At 37.6% G+C, this 20,726-nt stretch overlaps 2 protein-coding genes across 2 annotated transcripts; one reads left to right on the forward strand and one right to left on the reverse strand.

Annotated features, from left to right (window-relative positions):
• The first annotated feature begins 1,289 nt into the window (after window positions 1-1,289).
• On the forward strand, window positions 1,290-8,236 carry hvcn1 (hydrogen voltage-gated channel 1). The gene is made up of 7 exons (XM_083568860.1): window positions 1,290-1,463; window positions 4,053-4,093; window positions 4,366-4,586; window positions 4,792-4,896; window positions 4,979-5,210; window positions 6,285-6,397; window positions 6,976-8,236. The coding sequence occupies exons 3-7, from the start codon at window positions 4,410-4,412 to the stop codon at window positions 7,030-7,032; spliced, it is 684 nt and encodes a 227-aa protein (XP_083424986.1). The 5' UTR covers window positions 1,290-1,463; window positions 4,053-4,093; window positions 4,366-4,409; the 3' UTR covers window positions 7,033-8,236.
• On the reverse strand, window positions 7,581-19,007 carry tctn1 (tectonic family member 1). The gene is made up of 14 exons (XM_083568762.1): window positions 18,530-19,007; window positions 16,725-16,842; window positions 15,594-15,727; window positions 15,039-15,193; window positions 14,689-14,791; window positions 13,891-14,003; window positions 13,666-13,686; window positions 13,330-13,467; window positions 12,247-12,372; window positions 11,952-12,040; window positions 10,762-10,899; window positions 10,514-10,667; window positions 9,546-9,677; window positions 7,581-8,576 (listed from the first exon to the last, which is right to left on the reverse strand). The coding sequence occupies exons 1-14, from the start codon at window positions 18,960-18,962 to the stop codon at window positions 8,430-8,432; spliced, it is 2,001 nt and encodes a 666-aa protein (XP_083424888.1). The 5' UTR covers window positions 18,963-19,007; the 3' UTR covers window positions 7,581-8,429.
• Window positions 19,008-20,726: the final 1,719 nt, after the last annotated feature.

Below are 20,726 nucleotides of genomic sequence, written 5' to 3' on the forward strand. Positions count from 1 at the left end.
TTTTATTATTAATGGGTAAAAAAAATGCAGTGTTCTCAGACTCTAACTAATCCTCAGAGTTGGAGAACATTGTCAGAGCTTTTCTCCTTTTGTTCTTTTCTTTCAGGACAACCTTGTATATGTTGTACGTGACAATTCCTGTGCCCTTCATAAAGACGGATTTGCCGATTCTAGCCCCCAGATCATCACCGATCCTCCACCACATTTCATAGTGGGTGTAGGCCTTTCCAGGTCTCTTTTTACCCATTAAATAACTGGTGTTTGGGCAAAACTGAAAATTGGACTCATCAACAAGATGACCTGACTCCAGTCCTCTATAGTCCAATCCTTGTGGTCTTTTGCAAATCTCAGTCTGGAGCCCTGCTCCTAGTAGCCTGTTTCACATCGTCCTCACTGTGCACTTCACCCCAGGTGCCATTTCCTGTTCTTTTTGTAGGTCACTTGATTTCATCGTACAGTTGTTGACTGACATTTAAATGAGTTGGCATTCGTCCTCGTCGGTGGAAAGTAGTTTTTGTCCTCTGCCAGTCTGCAGCTTGACCTTGTTCTTACAAACCAGTGTCTTGGAAACTTTAAGGACGGAAGCAACCTGATGCAAACTGTATCTCTCTGCTAGTTAAGCCAGAATTTAACCCTGGATGTCTTCATTTAAAACTATTTTGGCATGGTCAGTAGTTATTTATTTATTCCAATTACTTTTGAGGTACCACTAGCACTGTTTTCGCCATCCAGTCGGTCCTATCGCAAGAGGATAATGATGACCACGGCACTGGTGTTCATACTTTTCCATGTTAAATAAGATTTGGGCGAGGAAATCAACCTAATCAGTACTTCACTAGTTTTGGAATTCAAGGCTGAAATGAAAAATTAGAGTATTTTCAATATTGTTTTCCAAAGCTTTATATGAAAATGATTTATATTATATAAACAGTACCAGTCAAAAGATTGAACACACCTTCTCCTTTACTTCTTTTACATTCAGAACAAATATGGAGTTAAAATGGTCAACATAAGGAATATAGTATCTGCTTATTGTATAGCTGCTATAGCTGATAAAACTTTGACCCACGTTTCATTTGTAACCACTTTCTGCCTGATCATTTGGTTTCACTGACACATTTAAAGCCATTTTTATGGTAATGATGATATATGGTAATGTTACTATAGCATATAGTATATTAGCATGTAGTCAAAATTACCATAAAAATGGCTTTAAATGTGTCAGTGAAACCAAATTATCAGGCAGAAAGTGGTTACAAATGAAACGTTTATGTTGTGTGCTGATCTCAGATCAGTCTGGAGGAAGGGAAGAAGACCGGCTGAGGCGGAGTTTTGTTTTAGGAGGGTCAAAGTTTTATCCAAACAAACGGAGTATTGAAGCCTGTTTACACCTTATCTTTTTTTAAAAGGCTTTTAATCGAAACCTGAGCACTTAAACTACCCACCCAACATCCTGCGAAGAGGTAACACCTATTATTTCTTTCAGTTTGCGGAATGTAATGTGTCAGGAAGCCTTTTCTGGGTCTTGGATTGCAGGGAATTTTAAGGAAAAAGAGTGTATATTGTGTGTGTGTGTGTGTGTGTGTGTGTGTGTGTGTGTGGGGGGGGGGGGAATCACGAGATAACCACAGGACATGTTGTGACGGCTCAGTAGACAACCAGGCTTTGATTTGCGGCTTCATTTGGGGCTAATTTTTAGCAGGATTAATAGTTTTATTTTGTCTGGTTTTTTGTTGTGTTGTGTTTTGTTTTGTACCACATCTACTTGCGCGAGATGAATCTGCGCGTGGTCATTTTGTTTAAATTTAAATAATAACCGTCCCTTCAACGGTTTTAACGGATCTCTGTAACTCTGTGAGGCAGTGGTGAAAGTCCACTGAAGCGCATTCACACGGCTAAATTGGGTTTGAAAACCTGAACAACAAAAAAAAACGTGGTAATTTCTTAAACACCTCAAAAACCGTACCATACTCCTGAATGAACAGTAACTAGGTCTGATTTGGAAAAAGCTGAGCAACGGACGTCGAAAACTGTAACAAACAAACAAAAATAAGGGCCAGGACTGCTGAAATAGATCTTAATTTATTTTCTAGATGTATTAATATCCAGATCTTGAGACTACAATAAGCAGCAAACAAGTCTGAAAGACAACCAAAACAATCAGGGGAATGACAAAGCTGTGACTACATACCACATACTACATACATACATCTATTTATTTTGGGTCAAGGCACCAAGAAAGAACAAACCCCTTGTATGCATGATCATTAGTAATTTATGGATGTTTACTCTGTTATTAATGTAATGTAATGAAATCATTCAAGAAACCCTGTTTGAGTACGAGGCCTTCAGGTTCAAAAACTTCAGGACCAGTAGAGAAAATACATGTCTATAAATCCATGGCGAACACACAAAGTTACCATGTTTTTCAGTTTCCAAAATATAGTTAGATATTCTAAGTTTCATTTTCTCTGGCATGAGATTGACTTCAGGATTTGTGAGAACACCATCAGCATAAAGATACAGAAAAATTTAAAACCTGTTGACTTACTGGATATCTAAAATTTGCTGTACTCATTGTGAAGAAATTGCAAAATCCTGGACATTAAAGATGGTGGTTTCCATATAAACAAATAAGAACCATGTGAGAGATGCGTGTAAATGAATTTATGTCTTATGACAAAGTGGTGTCCTAATAATTTTTTTTTGTTTTGTTTTTTTAATCTAGCATTGACCGCTGTAAAAAATGTTTAGTCTTGTACTGAAGTTGCAAGACTAATGTTGGCAAAAACAGTTTGACAATTTGTTCACCAGTTAAGAAACACACAAGTATCTATGACAGCTTTAGGTCACAATCTTCTGTGTTTGTTCGCTGAGCAACATAGTAAGGATATAGGTGGACTAACATCTTGAAATACTAACATCAACTTTGTGGTTCCTTCTTTGACTTTTCTGCTTTCCTAATAACAAACCTCAAGTCAACAAATGTGATTGTTTTTGTCTACAGTAGAGAAGTAAATGACAACTCAGGGCAAGGATAAGAATCACAAAATGAGAAAAAGAAATAACAACATTCTGATTTATCTCAGCCAATAGGCATTAAGGTAATGAGAAAATAACAATGTGCGGCTAAGAAAGGCGGAGGAGATCAGTGTGAAGAACATCACTGGTTAGATCTAGCTTATCTGCAAATCAGCTAAACACTGAAGGGGTTATTCTGGTTCCATCACAGGAACCATAGCTAGTTTTTTTTTTTCCTCATGGCTGTAGTTTGCTGAACCTTTATACTTCTCATTCTAGGGTCCTGCAGACCAGGAACTATGGTAAACCTCGAAAGTCAGGGGGGAGAGACAGCTATTTATTGCTGATATAATATAAATAACCACAGGAAGTTCAGTAAAGGAATAAAACATTTATATTGTTTTGGGGTTTTTTTTGTGTTTTGCTTCGGGACACATCACAACACCCTGTTTTGCGTTAATGAGGTTTGGAATAAAAATCTGTTAAAATAAAATGACAAATCAACAGGTTAAAAGATATAAGAAGCGCCCTACTTTTGGAATTTATCGATTTCATAATAATAACAGACTCAAAATCTTGCTTTGGAACATTGGAATCTCTAAAAAACTGACCACTCAACAATTGTAAAGATATTAACCAAAGTATTATCTATAGAACCAATGAAATGCCTCACACCTTTTACAGATCTGAGACCATTAGTAAATACATACATAACTACATGAAATGAATCCCAATGTCGGGTAAAAACATATTTCTCAGTTTAACAAGCGCTGGGATAATTGCTTGAATGTGCACAGGGTGTTCATAATAAATTACCCAGTAAATGTACACCCTAAAAGGCAGGCAGTCATGTAGAGCTGCGATCTGATGCAGAAATAATGCATTTTGTTTGCAGTTCGACCACAGCCTGTGTTGCATTGTTTATGTTGCACATATTAAACTCAGTTTTTGTAATTTCATTGCGACATGAATGTGGGGAAAGCAATACGCAAGATTAGCTTTAACTTCTCTCTTACTTTTCCTCGTAATAGTACACAACCAAGTTGAAATTTGACTGAGAAGTTCAAAACTGGCAAGTACAAACCTTTCTTTATGCTCCTGGTTTGATGAAGAAGAAAAAAAACGGTTTAAATGCATGTTTTAGTTACATTGTGTTAATAACCTTTAAATAATAAATGTAGGATTTGTCTATCGAATAGTTTGTATATATACATTTATATATAATGTGTGTGCATGTATGTGTGTGTGTGTGATGACCATTTTAGCATTTTATTTTCAAATGAATTAAAGATGTAATTAGGATGAAGCTAAAATCTACTGAAGATTGTCTTTTTCCTCATACAGAGCTTCGTAGCTATTAATCGGCGAGCGGGCGATTTGGATTGACCATGGTCCGTTGTTTGAGGTTTTTCACGGCAGTGGGTGACAACCACCACTCTGTCTCGAGGTGGCATGACGATGAACTACACAAAGTTAGTGAAGAGCTGGAGCCTGTAAAACAACCGGTCACACATCTGACGTTCAGAGAAGCTTTGAAACGTCTCTTTGGCTCTGAGAGATTTCAGGTAATGAAGCTGCAACTTCTGAATTCTGAATCAGATCCTTTTCTACACCATGCACCAAAACTGTGTTGTAGATTTTACCTCCAACAATGTATTGGATACACAATATAAATATATATATAACATTTATAAAGTTTTTCTCTAAATATCTAGTAGTAATCTTCACATGTTCCTTTTGGGTTCTTGATAATGACATTTTATGCTCTAGATAGCCGTTGTGTGCTTGGTGATCTTGGATGCCGCATTTGTGCTGTGTGAGCTGCTCTTAGACCTGTCTATAATCGAAGTAGACAAGCACCACATCGCTCCACAGGTGAGTCGAAGCAAGATCCAATGCAAATTAGTCTCGTTTTATAATTAGAAATATTTCATAATCTGAGAAATTCCTTTTGCAGATCTTTCATTACCTCAGCTTGTCACTACTCACCTTCTTCATGGTGGAGCTGTGCTTTAAGCTGTACGCATTTCGACTCGAGTTTTTCCACCACAAGTTTGAGGTGTTTGATGCGATTGTCGTGGTCGTGTCCTTCATTCTGGATATCGTGTATATCTCCCAAGAAAGTGCTTTCGATGCCATGGGCCTACTCATCCTGCTCAGGCTATGGAGGGTGGCCAGGATCATAAACGGTACGGTTCACGCCGGTTAATGGAAGAGTTCATGGGGAAAATTTTTTTTTTTCAGTTTACTTTCTAAACAAACACCTTTTACCTGACAGGATGTTTAGCTTTTCAAACAGACTCCTTTTTATTGGTTTCTGACACTGCATATCAATCATTAATAGCATTACACAAAGAAAATTTAAACAGAGCTCAAACCCTAGCCTCGTATATCTAGTGGAGAGCTAAATGAACAATCTAGGACCTAGAAAAAAATCTTTTCTCAGATATTATTGAACAAACAGACTATTCAGTGTAATAAAAAAAAAAGAAAAAAAAGGGCGTGTCTCAAAGCAGATAGTCTGTTCTGAATTGCCACACCACACACTGTGTCCTTGACCATCACCTACTTGGATGTTTTGAAGCAAAGTTGTCTTTAAACAAATGTGACATGAATGTGAGACATCATTGCACATTACCTCACATCAACCGGTGCTGATCTTGGGTGAGGAGGGTTCAGACAGTGTTCCAGTTCATCACAGTGAGGTTGAGGTCAAAACGCTTGAGTTATTCAACTTTAATTAATCTTGGAAAATTATGTTTTCATGGTAGGGATGGAAAGATTCAACAATGTTCATTGTGATGCATCGAACGTCTCGTTTTATTTATTAATTTTTTAGCACTTAAAAGGCGGGTTTGTGAAAGGGCCATGTGTTAGAAGTCAGACGGCACTCAAATAAATGTAGGATTTGCTGTCTGAAACAATAAAATTCTTCATGGTATCTGTTCTATATTGAATTGCAGAGCCTGATTTTTTTTCCATTGAATCGCACGGTGTTGAAACAAATGGAAATCGGATCGCACTGCATCGTAATAGGGGGTGAATCGGATCCCATCGGTAGCTGCTTCATATGTATCTTTAATGTATCGTATCGTTGGATATGCATCGAGATGCAAATCGAACCAGCCTCAGCCATGGAGATGCACAACCCTGTTCCATGGAGCTTGATTTGTGCACAGAAGCATTGTAATTCTGATACAGGCTCTGGTGAAAGGAAATTGCTATGTTATAATATTTCATTATCTGTGTTTTATCTCCTGTAGGTATTCTGTTGTCAGTGAAAAGTCAAGCTGATCACAAAGTGAACAAGCTAAAAGAGGAAAATAGTAATCTCCATGAGCAAATCAGTGAATTGGAACAGAACAAATACACATTGGTGAGTATTTGTCCTGCTGAGCAAACTGATCACTACATCGGCACATTGTATGTATATGGTTCTGCCACGTCTATATTTTTGTATACTGCAAAAATAACAGAATTAATATTAGATTGGAATATATATATATATACACTTACATGCCCATTTATACAGGGAGTTCAATACAAAGTCAGCCAGGGGTTATGGAACTAGTAGGATTAATACAGTGCAGTGTTCATGGCAGTTTATGGATTAAAACCTGCAGGTTTATCATTATTGTGACGAAGGTATATTATGGCTATCAGAGATGCAGAGATCCTGATAATGGCTCAAAACTTGGTGCTTGCTTGTACCTGTAGGGTGAGCACAGTAGGCCTGATAGGTTGCTCGCTTTGGTATCAAACTTGTGATTGGTGAGGGTGTAGCATTAGTTTAAGGTTAGCCCCACCCACTTTACATAAAATAAAATACAAATTGAAAAAAATAAATAGCGGTCATACTTTAGGTTGTTTTACTTCAAAGCACTGTTTATTTGATTTGAGTTCCTTTGTGGGAAAGTACTGATCTTTTTTATTTTTTTATCATTTTGTTTACAGGAGCAAGAGGTCAGCAGGCTGACAACATTCTTAACACAACACTCCATCCAGTACTAGTGAATGTTACTCACCAGCTATACGAATATACTTGTAAACACAACCCTCATTAAGAATATGAGCCAACAAAGGGAAATATACTGGAAAAACAACCTATAGGAGTTTTATATTCGTATTAAATGGCAGTGATTCAAAGCTAAAATCAATTTTAGCTATACCATAAATCCGGGCCTGAATTGTTGCTTTCTGAACACAAAGGCAATATTCTGAGCTGGAATGTGATAAGTAGTCACAATATCTTAATATAGTTTCTTAGAGTTTGTCATAACATTACACAATAAGACTCAGAACCTGCTACTTGGACTTTCTGAGCTTTGATTAGGAAAAAATTGGAAAGTCAGGGAAGTCTTCACAATCCCACAATTTGTTAACTTGAAGCTTTACCACTAAATGAATCATTTACTTGATCAGGTATACTGTGTGTATGTGTGCATTTGTTTTTGTACAGTCAAGCAGGAAAATATACGTCATCAGATTTTTGCTTTCTGAAGACAAACATGAAGGCAGCCATGTGTGTTAACTCACACTGAAGGCTAACTAGGTAGACATCTTCCAAATATAACACAGGCAGTCTTAAAGCAGTAGTAACTCAGCAGCTAAGACATTGGACTTCTGATCAGAAGGTTGTGAGTTCAAATCCCAGCTCCACCAAGTTGCCACTGTTGGCCCTTGAGCAAAACTCTTAACCCTCAATTGCATTGAAAGAACTTGTTCTGGATAAAAGCATGTGAATGGACAAATATAAATGCCAAAGTGTCCATAACGAATATCACTTACTATCAGCACATGTAGCACTGGGAATATTTATGAAGCAAATCAGCTTGTTCTTTAACATTCCTTTTACGTTTAAGACTCCACTTGATCATTCAGTCATTCTCTTATTTAAAACCTTACATGCAGAATTCTAGTATGTGCACCGACAAATTCCACATTAAATTGTTCAGCTTTTGTTTGGCTTTTTACAAGATAATATACTTAACCTATTATGTTTAAAAAAGGAATCAAGTATTTTATTTGAATTAAAAACCATATGCATACAGAATAAACAGAAAATGTGCAATATATACAGTTCATACAGAATAATTTACTATTTACATAAACACCATTTTTATAAAAGGGACAATGAGAACACAATAAAGAATAATGAAATGTAAAATGTCAATTTTGTATGTAAAAGTTTTTAATAAAGGCCCTGAATATCTCAAATATATATCTCATCTATAAATGTGTTTTATACTGAATATCCTGATACACTCGTGGCTGCTGTTAATGTGGGAGGAATTTAAGAATCCAAAAGCCAAGATTTGAAAGATTCATGAAATCAAATGTGTGCACTGTATCCCTGTTACGTTAAACAGGAAATGACCTCCATGTGAAATGCTTACTCGTTTCCCTGTTCATACAAACGGGAAGAAGAAGTCAGATGGCAGTTTGGCGTTGATGGTTGGAGGAACTCTGAATCCTGGGCTGGCTGACAGCGACACGTCAATAAAGCTCACCGAGCTCATGACTGAAACGACACCACCACCAGTAGAGGGAGACGGCTGGAAATACAATACAATGTACATTAAAACAAATTTTTTTATTTAGATTAAAGTGTTACTCTGAGATATTCAAAAAGCACACCATGGGTGTGAGGTGTCCACAAACTTTTGGCGATACAGCCCTTCAGGGGGAAAACAAAAACCTATAAGCTACATCTACCAAATATCTAAGTTCAGGGTTAGGATCTTTTTAAACTTTTTGTAATTATGCTCGGTCCCATGGCAGCAGACCAGCCTTGAAGGACAGCGCTAATTGCCTTCTTCCGCATACATAAAGTCACACCCATGATTAGCTTGTATCATTCTAACAAACAGACACTTGTATTTCAACACATGATGGCAAACAATTTTCTGTTGTGCCACTCAGGAACCCTCAAAGAGGGGTAATTTACAAAGACAATTTTTCCCTCATAGTCTGGAGACTGATGTTTAGGAGGCTGATAGTTGAAGTGTAATAAATAGACATTCGTTGTTGAGGATGGGTTCTGGTTTCTTCAAAATTTCTTCCTCACGCTATCTCAGGTGGGTTTTTCGTGCCACAGTCGTACCTCACTCATTAGGGATGAACTTATAATTAGAAGGAACAAACTTGTAGGCACTAAATTTATACAGGTTTATGAGCGCTTTATCTACATAAAGCTGCTTTGAGACTGTGTCCGTTGTTAAAAGCAGTAAATATGAATTGAATTGTACCAACAAACTGAGACAAAGCATTCCTGAACCAGATATCATCAACCGACTATCGTTGTTGCGCATCAGTGCAGCCCTTAAGTCTCTATTACTGGTCATGTTACTGGAAACCTGAACAGGTTTCCTCAAAGGAATAGCATCACACCAGAGATTTGAATCGAAGTTCAAAGTATTCCCTAAGACTGATGAAGAACTTCAGCAGAGTCTTCAAGGATAATAGCCGTCGTTTGGACTTTCTACTTTGAGACACTAGAGAACCAAAAACCTGCTTAGAATTACCAAGGTGCTGGTGTTGGTCTGGATTGTTTCCATTACATTTACTATCTGGGCTTGGGGGTTCAGCAAGGTTCCATACTTGGTCCATTTTATTTCAAGATGATAGGACACTGGAATGCTGCATCCCTGCATGCCCTGGAAAGAAATTAAAAAGACCACATGAAAGGGAAATAAGTGTGTATTCCATAATTCACACCCCCCCCCCCCCCCACACACACACACACACACTAAACAAACAGGTCTCAGGTTGTCAAACACTGTTAAATTGTGTATGGTCATCCTAAATCTACACTGAACAAGCACTAGGAAAGCAGAAAGAAGTAAAACCGGTTTAGAGTTGAACTTGAGCCCATATGATTGTGTTTTCATAGTCATAGTGACATTGCAGAAAAATCTCATTCTTCAAACTGTTCGCCCACTGACAACACTGCAACGTGACATGAATTCAAAAGAGTATTTACGAAGCAGCTTGAGCTCCATTTCTTTACTGTGTTCTTTACTCTTGGGAAATTCACCTTTACACACGGGCTTTTCTTACTTTGTAGTTGTGTGGTGTAGACCAGACACCAGAGTGTCCTGGGATGTCTCTGCTTCAAATCATATGATTATAACAAATGTAACATTTTTTAAATGTTAAGGTGCCCGTCCTTAAATATACTTATATTTGTGTTAGAGAAAGAGGTGTGTGTGTGTGTGTGTGGGTTATTTTTCTTCTTGTTCCTGCAGACATACAGAAAGAATGCTTGGATCCTGGAGATTACTTTTTCCTCAAAATATAAAGAAATTAGTAACTAACTTGTGCATTTTAATCCTTTCTGGAATGTATAGTAAATATTTCAAGTGGTAGCTCAGTGGTTAAGGGTCTGGGTTACTGATCGGTGCCATTCTTGGGCCCTTGAGCAAGGCCCTTAACCCTCTGTGCTCCAGGGACGCTGTATCATGATGGCGATGGAAAATGCACTCTGATTTACCGTGGGTGTGGTTAGATTCTCTATAGAAACCCAGTCCATGGGGTTTTGAGGAAGAGAATTTCCAAAAGACGCCACGTAGTCGGGAAAAGTCTGCCCTTTTAGCCTTCCCAAAATGACTTCAGAGAGTAATGAACAATTCGCGCCATCATCAAGCCTAAAATGTAACAAATATATTATGGCTTATGAAGTAATATATTATTTGGGAATAAATATATGAAACACAAAATGGAGTGTTTTAAATCTTTGACCTAAAGGTGCATCCTGACAGTACATCAGTCCCAAACAGTACAGGTACACGCTCAGTGGGGCCGAGCAGACAGTCCTGTCCAGCAGAGCTCTTCAAGACAGTAAGAGACCCGTCTGGATCTGAGCTTCGAATAATTCCCCTAAACAAGGAGTCAAGGAACCAAAAACTGATTCATAAATTTGGGGCAATCTGTCATCTTAAATGGTTACAGCATTAAACAATATGTTATACCAGTGTATACGTGTATACATATATGTTATATAGGTTATAATGGTATACCACCATTATAACAGTGACTTACAAAGTGCTTTGAAGTCTTCATCAATAAAAACATGCTAATACTAGTTTATATCAATATAGATATGACTTAACCTTTATATACACTATACTGCCAAAAGTATTGGGTCACCTGGTCATAAGTAGGGTATGTGATTTTTGAGCATTGCATTCCATATTTAGTCCCAATTTGCTCTTATAATTATAAATAATCCCTCCACTCTTCTGGAAAGATGTTTCACTAGATTTTGAAGTGTGCTTCTGGATATTTGTGTTCATCAGCCACGAGGGTATTACAAAAGGCAGGTACTGATGTAGGTGAGGAGACCTGGGGTGCAGTCAGCGTTCCAATTTATCCCAAAGGTGTTCAGTAGGGATGAGATCAAAGCTCTATAGCAGACCACTCAAGATCTTCCCCTCGAAAGCATGTAAACTAGATTTTAAAGGAGCTCACTTTGTGCACAGGGGCATCGCCATGCTGGAACAGGTTTTGGGTTTCCAAGTTCAGGTGAATGCAAAATGTTATTATAGTGCATCTAAAGACATCCTGTACAATTGAGTACCTCAAGCTTTGTTTGGAAAATAACCACATATAGCAGGAAAGGTCAGGTGACCCAATACTTTTGGCAATATAGTGTGTGTGTGTGTGTGTGTGTGTGTGTGTGTGTGTGTGTGTGTGTGTGTGTATATATGTTTTTATACTTAGCAGTTTTAAACAATATAAAATGGGTATTCATAGTGTCTGAAAGTAAAGGGATCAGGGGAAAAGTGGTATCTCTGATTAAAATACATTTCAGTTTACTAGCCCTGGATAAAGGGTTTGACCATAAGCTGAAACATCTCTACAAGGTGTGTTAAAACAAGATCCAGTAAACAAGTGATAAATATCAAAGGAGGACGTATTGGAAAGGATACTCTGCAGTTCTCCATCCGGCCACAAGGGGCAGACCAACCACATAACCAGGATTTCCACTGGAGTGAAGCGTAGTGTCATTTCTGGACGCCTACAAAATGCAGTACGTATAAAGAGTTGCTGCATATCTTATATCATAAACATGTTTTGTGCATTTAATAATAATGTAATATAATATTGACAATAATAATAACAATTATTATTATAGTTACTTATATTATTATTAATCAGTAATGATCATACTAATAACTATATATGCAAATGTATTCACAAAACAAAAAAATCCTGAACGAGCACCTGTTCAAACATTATCTGGAACTCCTGTTGAATCGGCAGTGTTTTTGTATCGACGGCACCCAGGACAAATGACGCCGACACGCCCAAAATTTGTCCGGCGTCATCAAACCTCACAGTGTATTTAACCTGAGACAGATGTCAGAAAACAGACCACATGAACTACACATCTAATACAATACTAATTCAATTTTATATATATATATATATATATATATATATATATATATATATATATATATATATATTATATATATATAGCAGTTAACAGTAACAGAGGTTTTAAATCCAGTAGGAGTTCATAGGCTGTTAATACAGTTTCAATTCATAGAATATAGATTATTATTATTAATTATTAAAATAAATATTATTATTATTGTTGTTGTTGCTGTTACCCCACTTATCTGGACCGGGAAGGAATTGGAGTTCACTTGAGTTTATTATTATTATTATGATTTTTTATATCCGAGTAAAGAAAGGACGTCGTAATTAAATGTGTGTTGTGTTAAAGGTTTCAATTCTGCCTCTTTTATATATATTTATTTATTCATTCATTCATTTATTTTCTCCCGCTTATCCGTAATTCGGGTCGCGGGGGCAGCAGTCTAAGCAGGCTTCCGCCTTCGACTGCTGCCCAATCCCCACAGCACCGTCCCTTACGGTCCCTCCTGCAGGTGGTGAGCCCACGGGAAGGAGGCCCCACGTCACTCCGACATCACGGACCTTGATATTTCCCTCGTAAGGGACCATAAATCTATTTTTTAAATAGATTTATAAAATGTATAGATGTAAAATGTTTATATAAATATTTATACCATGCATATACCAATTTATATATAAATTGTACATTTACATTCATGGAATTTAGCAGACGACCTTACCTGACTTCCAGTCATACACCTTAGCAGCTATGGGGTAACGAGCCTTGCTCAGGGGCCCAAGACTGGCTGCTTGGTGTGACAGGGATTTTAACTCCCAACCTTTTAACTCACTCACTGTGAATCATTGCTTACTGTATACATGTGTAGTATTGTTCTGCTCTAGTTATACGGTTGTCAATAACATGAAAGTGTTATGATTGCTTACCTGTAGCACCACCTGGTTGCAGATCAGACCGTTAAACACGGGCGTGTATTCAGAAGCAGCAGCAGCGTCCGTCTGCACCAGTGTGTGTGTGCCCTCTAGAGACTGCAATGTAATGGCTTCCACTGCTACAAACACCAGCTATAAGAGACGTGCACACATCAGTAAAACTTGAACTTAGCCTTTTCTGCTGATCCAAACATCCTTTGAACATGCTTATGCTTATAGCAGTATACCAACCTGAATGCTAGAACTAATTTAAATCTGCAGGATTATCAATTTCCAAAACATGGCTAAGACAGAAAAGGTGAGTATAATATAATAGATTTGTATTCTTACATCTGCATTATTGTCCTTCCCCTGCAAAAGTAAAAAAAAAAGTTTTTGATTTGAGAGATATTTAGGCATGTGCAATTTCAAAATTAAAATACTCATATATTAAAAATTATATTATCAAGATATGTTTTTTCAATTATTTGCTTGATTCAGAATTAAACGTTTGCATGCTCCAATGTCAGTCGTAATACCCAAGTGTGAAGAACCCCCGCAAGGCTCAGGACTCACTGTAAAAATGCTGAAACTGGTATAGGCCTTAATGTTCAGCGCATCTAATAAGGTGCAGTCTTGTTTCAAATCGAAGTTCCTCACACATCTGCTCGTCTGGTCCTTCAAAAAGGCTGCAGAGAAGCAGAGAAAATGTCACAAACGGCAGAAATAAGAAGTTTCAGGCATAACATTATGACCACCTGCCTAATATTGTTTTAGTCCCCCTTTTGGTGCCAAAACAGTTCTGACCCATTGAGCATTAACAGCTTAAACTTCTTCAGCAATTTGAGCTACAGGAGCTCGTCTGTTGGATCGGACCACACAGGCCAGCCTTCGCACCGCACCCCTCTCGGCCGCCCAGGACTCTGTCGCCGGTTCACCACTGTTCATTCCTTGGATGACTTTTGATAAAAACTGACCACTGCAGTTCAAGAGCAGCCCACAAGAGTTGCAGTTTTGGAATTGTTCTGACCCAGTCGTCTAGACGTCACAATTTGGCCGTTTTCAAACTCGCTCAAATCCTTCCGCTTGCCAATTTTCCTGCTTCTAACAAAATGTTCACTTGCTGCCTAAAGTATTCCACCCACTAACAGGAGCCATGATAAAAAGATAATCAGTGTTATTCACTCTACCTACCATAAAGTTATGCCTGATCGGTGTATTTTACACAAAAAGCAAGACATTAGGAAATGACACACATTAAATAAAGCATTATAGTACTTTTTTATTTGTACTAAAGCCATTTTGATACCGGGAAAATTTCCAGATCTGTACAGTGATCAAATTTGTGTGGCAAATGACGCTGTGTTGTTTTACCTGCAGGATTCGTATCTAAGCAGATAGCTGCACCGGCTGATGCTGGAAGCTTGAAGAAACCTCGCTGCTCGAGATCATCCATTGTCTGGATGAGATCGCCATACTGAAAATGAACATAGCAAGCACGAAAAGCCAAAATCACACAGATACATGTGATGTCAATATCTACAAACATGCACACGTGCACGCAATTACTTAGAAATGGCATGATTACATGAATTTTGAGGTCAGGTAGGAGGAAAGAGAGCACCACAGAACAGCAGTACCATGCTAGAACTTACATCACCAAACTCGAGCACACTCAGGAATCAGTGATATAACTGAAACAGCTAAATAATGCACAACATTACCACATATCCCACAGAGGTTCCCTGTGCAGGAGTCTGCAGTGCACCACCGTCTCCACTGGAGGCACTGAAGAAGAATCCTACAAAGCGAGCGAACAGACTGTCGAAATTGCTCACGGTGGGAATCGTGGGGTTGATGAATGACATGCCCTGTTCATCTTGGAGCAAACCGGAAAAATAATAGAAATGACCGTGACATATCTATCAACGAAGATAGGAATACTGATTTCTAATGGAAAATGAATGCACTGGGAATGTGTGCATGTGCTGATATTTTCCGATCATAATAAATGCTTTAAATAAAACCTTTGAATATATTTGAACAGATTCATTGAACGTTTGTGTCATGAACAGAATTATGCAGTGGCCATTTCTGAAAAGGTCGCACTTCTCAAATGGTGCCAACCTATACAGCTTTCACTTTCATTTGTTAAGTACAACAAAAACATATAAAGTCTAAAAATGTGCAGGAGCCAAATCAAGCTGCTGTGACAATATTTAGTTAGCAGTAATAAAAATATCAAATAGGTACATTTGTGCTTGTGTTACTGCACTTACAGTTAGCAGACTGAATGCAGAAGACATCAGGGTTGATCTCTTGCTGGACAGACCTTGTCACTTGGGACAAACCATCAGGAGTAACAGTGAGTGTGTACATGGCTGCATCCTGGCTGCACTTCTTAGCATTCCCACTAACAAAACACACGAACAGGAGCCATGTTATACTTTATAATCTTTCATTTTAAACTTTGGTTGGAGTCATAGTAAAACTATTACAGAAGGGGGCAAAGCTTTCTCTTACAAACCCCCACAGTTATGAAACAGGCTTCCAATTAGTGTTCAGGACAGCCTGAAGCAAGCCTGAGGCACAGACTCAGCCTGAAGCACAGCCTCAGACACAGTCTACGTTATAGGAACTATTTTATGACACTAACACGTATATATTCATAATCTATTTCTGTTAAGCTTGATTTGGTACAAGGTCCACTGAAAAGTGATAAACAAACAATCTAAAAAATCTTATGTACGTCGCTCTGGATAAGGGCGTCTGCTAAATTAGACTGAATTGAATGCCTAATCATATTGCCCAGATCTATTTCTTATTTCTGACTTTCAAAAACTTCTGAAAAAACTTTCTGAACTAAAACACAAAGTATATGAGAATGTTTTTGATGAAAGAAAAGTGATATTGTTTTAACATTTTAAAGAAATAAGTGTACTTTTTTTTTGTACACCGGGACAAATGAATAACTAATATTTACCCTTGTACCTGTGATATGAGCAAAGAGAGATGGTGGGTGTTCTTTGTTAATCAAGGCTAAATCCATTTGCCAGGTCTGATATGATTTGACACAATACACTACTATGAGAAGCAAAGAAACAACACTGTGCCAAAGGTTTGTGCTAAAAACCTACATACACACAACGCTTGTACTGTTTGGTTACCACAATCTCATTTAAACAAGCAAATACTGCAAATGTAAACCAGGCTTAATCAAGTGATTGATGTGACAGGAGGCAAAAAGCAAGATATACAGAACATAAACACATCATATGAAACCCTGCAACACAAACTTGTTCAGCATGTTATTTTAAAATACATTAATCTTAAAACCATTCCACTAATAACAAGTGTCCGTGTGTGTGTGTGTGTGTGTGTGTGTGTGTGGTATTGGGGAAAAAACTTACACAACTTTCTGCACTGTGCACTGTGTGAATAAGGCCAGCTCCTGAGTACAGTCTGGGTCACAGCAGCAGTTTATATCACATCGCTCTCTCTGTATGTTACACGGACACACTGCAGAAACTGAAGCACACACACACACACACACACACACACACACACACACACACAGACACACACAGACACACACACACACAGTAAAATACAAACCATCAACACACTGAGTATGTGCAATCTCACTTCATTTAATTTTAAATACACATATATTGTATTTATATATAGTTTAACAAAAAAAAAGATAAATAAATAATGCTAGAAATATTCTGGATAAACTGCTTATAAACTACTTGAACTACTACGCAACTACTTGGTATTTCACAGCTTTTTTTCCATATATGATCACCGCATTGTTTGAAAATGAGTAACTTGGTTTAAGCTCCACCCACTAACCAAAAGCAATGTCCTTAATGCAAAAAAAAATCTGTGGAAGAAAAACATCACTTCATCCTTTATTTATAAATGTAATCTTCCTAACTTCTTTTGTTCAGAACAAATAACCTTGGATAATATACATCATGTATAACTAGTTTAATTACAGTAAAATCTCTTTGACTAAAGATAATATAAATAGCATTCTAACAAACTATTCTGTATTTCTTCTGAATGTTTTCAAAAATGCAATACATCATTCAAAGACTTTTTTTGCTTTTCCCTAGTAGGCAAATTTGTCTTGTTTGCATACATTTTTTGGCGAAAATAATTTTCCAATACAAATTGTTTTTTTAAGAAAATTACCTACGAATCGGTACATATTGTTAAAACTCGTATAAAAACATTAATTTAGAGAATAGGGTGTTTGTTTACTGCTCATTTGCATAAATTATTTGATCATGTCATAATCAATGAACCTGGTCGGTACTTGAAATGTGCGCCCACCACCCGGAGAAGTTTCCTCACTAATACATTCAGAAAGAAGAGGCAGGTACTGGGTGACGTCACGTCAATAAGGAAAGCCGAGATCCACATTTAAATTATGGTGGACAAAAAAAAAAGCTCTAAACCCTCAGGAGCCCAATTCAGGAAAAAAAAACTGAAAAGAAGTATGTGTGTGTGTGTGTGTGTGTGTTTCTTTTAGCTGCATAAGATTATTATTTATAGTATGTGGTTTGTCATAATGTGTGTAGCAACAAAACAAATACTAACTAGTCTAGTTGGATTGTAGTTAAACAGCACTTCTTGATGTGGTTACCTTTAATTTTATTTTTTTATGAATTTGATGGCTCTTGGAGAGTTTGAAACTAACTAACAAAGCTGAAACTAATCAATGGGAGAGATTTTGGGTTCATGGCGTTGGTTCACCCAGGTGGTTCCACGCTTAGTGGTATCTACTTAGAATGAACATACAGTTCAGCATCAGTTTTGCGAGTAATAAATGAGAAACTCTTGACTCGTGTTGTAGTAGTTGAAAAGGAGGTTTTAGACTCGTGATGATTTTTATAGATATCGATCAGTGTTTAACTCTAATATCCTTCTATTAATATATCGGTGTGCTGAGAGTAACAGAGTCTTTCCACATAAACGGAGTTGATTAAGCAAGAGGACAATAGACAAGAGGACAATAGACAAGAGGACAATAGGACATTATGGTCATAATAAGTCATTTGAAAGCAAATACTTTTGTACTTTTACTCAAGTGAATGTTTTATGGGACACTTTTACTGGAGTCATATTTTACCTACTGTATCTCTACTTTTACTCAGGTACATGCTTTGTGTACTTCATCCACCACTGTTAGAATGTAAAGTAATACCTTCAGAAACAGGCTGAGGCAGTGCCCCTGTGAGGGGTAAAGGCAGTGATGAACTGCCCCCACCCTCTGCTGTGGGGTTTAAGGTAGTCATTGTGCTTGTTTTGGTCAGTAATGGTGTCCCCGTTGTTGGTAAATCCGCTGCTGTGATATCGGATGTCTGTGCAGTTTGTGATTCAGTAGCAGGGAGGAGGGTGGATGTCGCCGCCCGGACTCCTCCATCACTCCCCGGAACATGAGCACTCTGCTCCGTGGAAGTCGACAGCTGAGGCGGTGAAGGAGCACTGTCCTGACTTCCGGTCAGATTGAAGGCTTGATCGAAAACAAACGTGTCCTTCGACACGACGTGCGTCACGTTGACTCGGTTCGCATCGTTCACGCAAATTGTGCTCCCGAAGCACGTCAAGCACGCGAACATCCATAACAGCGCCGCCATGCTTGGTAACCGCACGCGCGTCTCCAGGAAGTAGACGCGCTATAGCAGGAACTCTGGGTAATAGAAATGGTGACTAGTGAAATTTTCTCCACTGCCACAGATTATTTTTATGGTTATCCATGATGCTGCCTCTAGAACTCTAGAACATGCTAGAACACAGAAAAATCATGTACTGATCACGAGGAAAAGATTTGTGTTATATCAAGATCACAAACAAACAAACAAACAAACAAACAAACCTAAGTCGAGATAACCAGAAAACAACTTTTGTTGTGTGCTGATCATGAGAAAACAAGAAAGAAAGAAAAAGTATAATGCATGGCCTCTTAGGATTCTCTACAATCCTGAATTTCAGGAATCCTGAAAAGATCAGAAATGCTAAATGTCCTGTACGAATTTCCTCTAATTATATTTCATTTGTGCATATTCGAATATCTGATCGTTCTTGCAATCAATTAGAAATAAATAAATCCCCAACACATTATGCATAATTGACATCCAGTACCAGTCAAATCAAGAACTTCATCATTTTGTTTACATTTTGTTTACTTTGTCTTGTTATAACAGGTTTACTGGCAGAGCTAGTTTGTGTTTTGTGTTTTGTCCTGCACTGTCTTGTGTTGTCTTTGCACTATTTGCACCAGGTTGCACACATGTACTTTATGTGACGAGGACACGTACTAGTGCTTAGCCCTGTGTTTTCTGTTTTTGTGATTGTTGTTTAATGTAGCACCAGGGTTCTGGAGGAACGTTGTTTCATTTCACTGTGCACTGCGTCAGCTATATATAATTGAAATGACAATAAAAGCTTCTTGACTTGACTTGACTTCATCACTTTCCTTCTTGGATAAATAGCTGTTTAATAACCTAGAAGTGTTTGTGGTTACTGTCCTGTTGGAAAACAAATGATCCCCATTTGTGGTCCCACTAAGTGCAAACCAGTTGGGATGGCATGTGACTGCAAAATGCTGAGGTAGACATGCTGGTTAAGTGTGTCCACAATTTTGACTACAGTAAATCACCAACAGTGTCCCCAGCAAAGCTCCACCACACTATTACACCTCCTCCACCATGCTTTACAGTGGAAACCACACATTCAGGAAATGCCTATTCACCCTCTGTTCATCTAACAAATACATAATTGGTTAAAACCAATCTTCCCATAAGAGTGTAGGTACTAAATGAGAAATGGGATGATCAAAAAGTGCAGACAAATCTTACGGTCAGGTGTCCACAAGCTTTTGTCTTTATAATGTATCATTAATGATAAACATTGGCAAAAAATTGTTGTGAAATAAATTATTGTGTAGATGTAAAAGTATGAACAAAATATCATCGAATACATCTTTACATCTGATGCAATTCCATGAGAGAATGAAAACAAAATATTATTATACATTGATAATTAGATGTATTGGTTTTCTTCCAGATTTGAAGTAGAGGACTTGATCCTTTGCCAAATAATTACATCACTACATAGTAATAATACTATTTTTTGAGTTTTAAATTGATATCATATACAGTGTTCGTTTCATTTGATCGTCGTGTTTAATTCAAAGAATAGTGTAGACGTGTCCTTGCATGCACTTGTTTAAGTACATATCAGATTAATAAAAAAAAACCATCAAAAAGCAGAGCTGATATTTTTGATATGATCTTTTGTTCCTTATCATGCTATCAGGGTTTTTATACATTATAAATCAGTGTTGAAATAATCTAAAGGGAAAAAAATCAACAAATCTGACCCTGAGACCCTGAAACTTT

This window comes from Silurus aristotelis (genome assembly GCF_946808225.1).
Source record: "Silurus aristotelis genome assembly, chromosome: 18".
Taxonomy (NCBI): Eukaryota; Metazoa; Chordata; class Actinopteri; order Siluriformes; family Siluridae; genus Silurus; species Silurus aristotelis.

Bases quoted from the DNA above. Each gene is read 5' to 3' on its own strand.
- hvcn1 (XM_083568860.1), top strand. From the start codon at position 4,410: ATGGTCCGTTGTTTGAGGTTTTTCACGGCAGTGGGTGACAACCACCAC. The intron at 5,211-6,284 runs GTACGGTTCACG...TATCTCCTGTAG, and splicing joins GGTGGCCAGGATCATAAACG to GTATTCTGTTGTCAGTGAAA. The intron at 6,398-6,975 runs GTGAGTATTTGT...TTTTGTTTACAG, and splicing joins AACAGAACAAATACACATTG to GAGCAAGAGGTCAGCAGGCT.
- tctn1 (XM_083568762.1), bottom strand. From the start codon at position 18,962: ATGGCGGCGCTGTTATGGATGTTCGCGTGCTTGACGTGCTTCGGGAGC. The intron at 14,004-14,688 runs GTAAAACAACAC...GCTTCTCTGCAG, and splicing joins CTTAGATACGAATCCTGCAG to CCTTTTTGAAGGACCAGACG. The intron at 12,041-12,246 runs GTGCTCGTTCAG...TGCATTTTGTAG, and splicing joins TCCAGATAATGTTTGAACAG to GCGTCCAGAAATGACACTAC.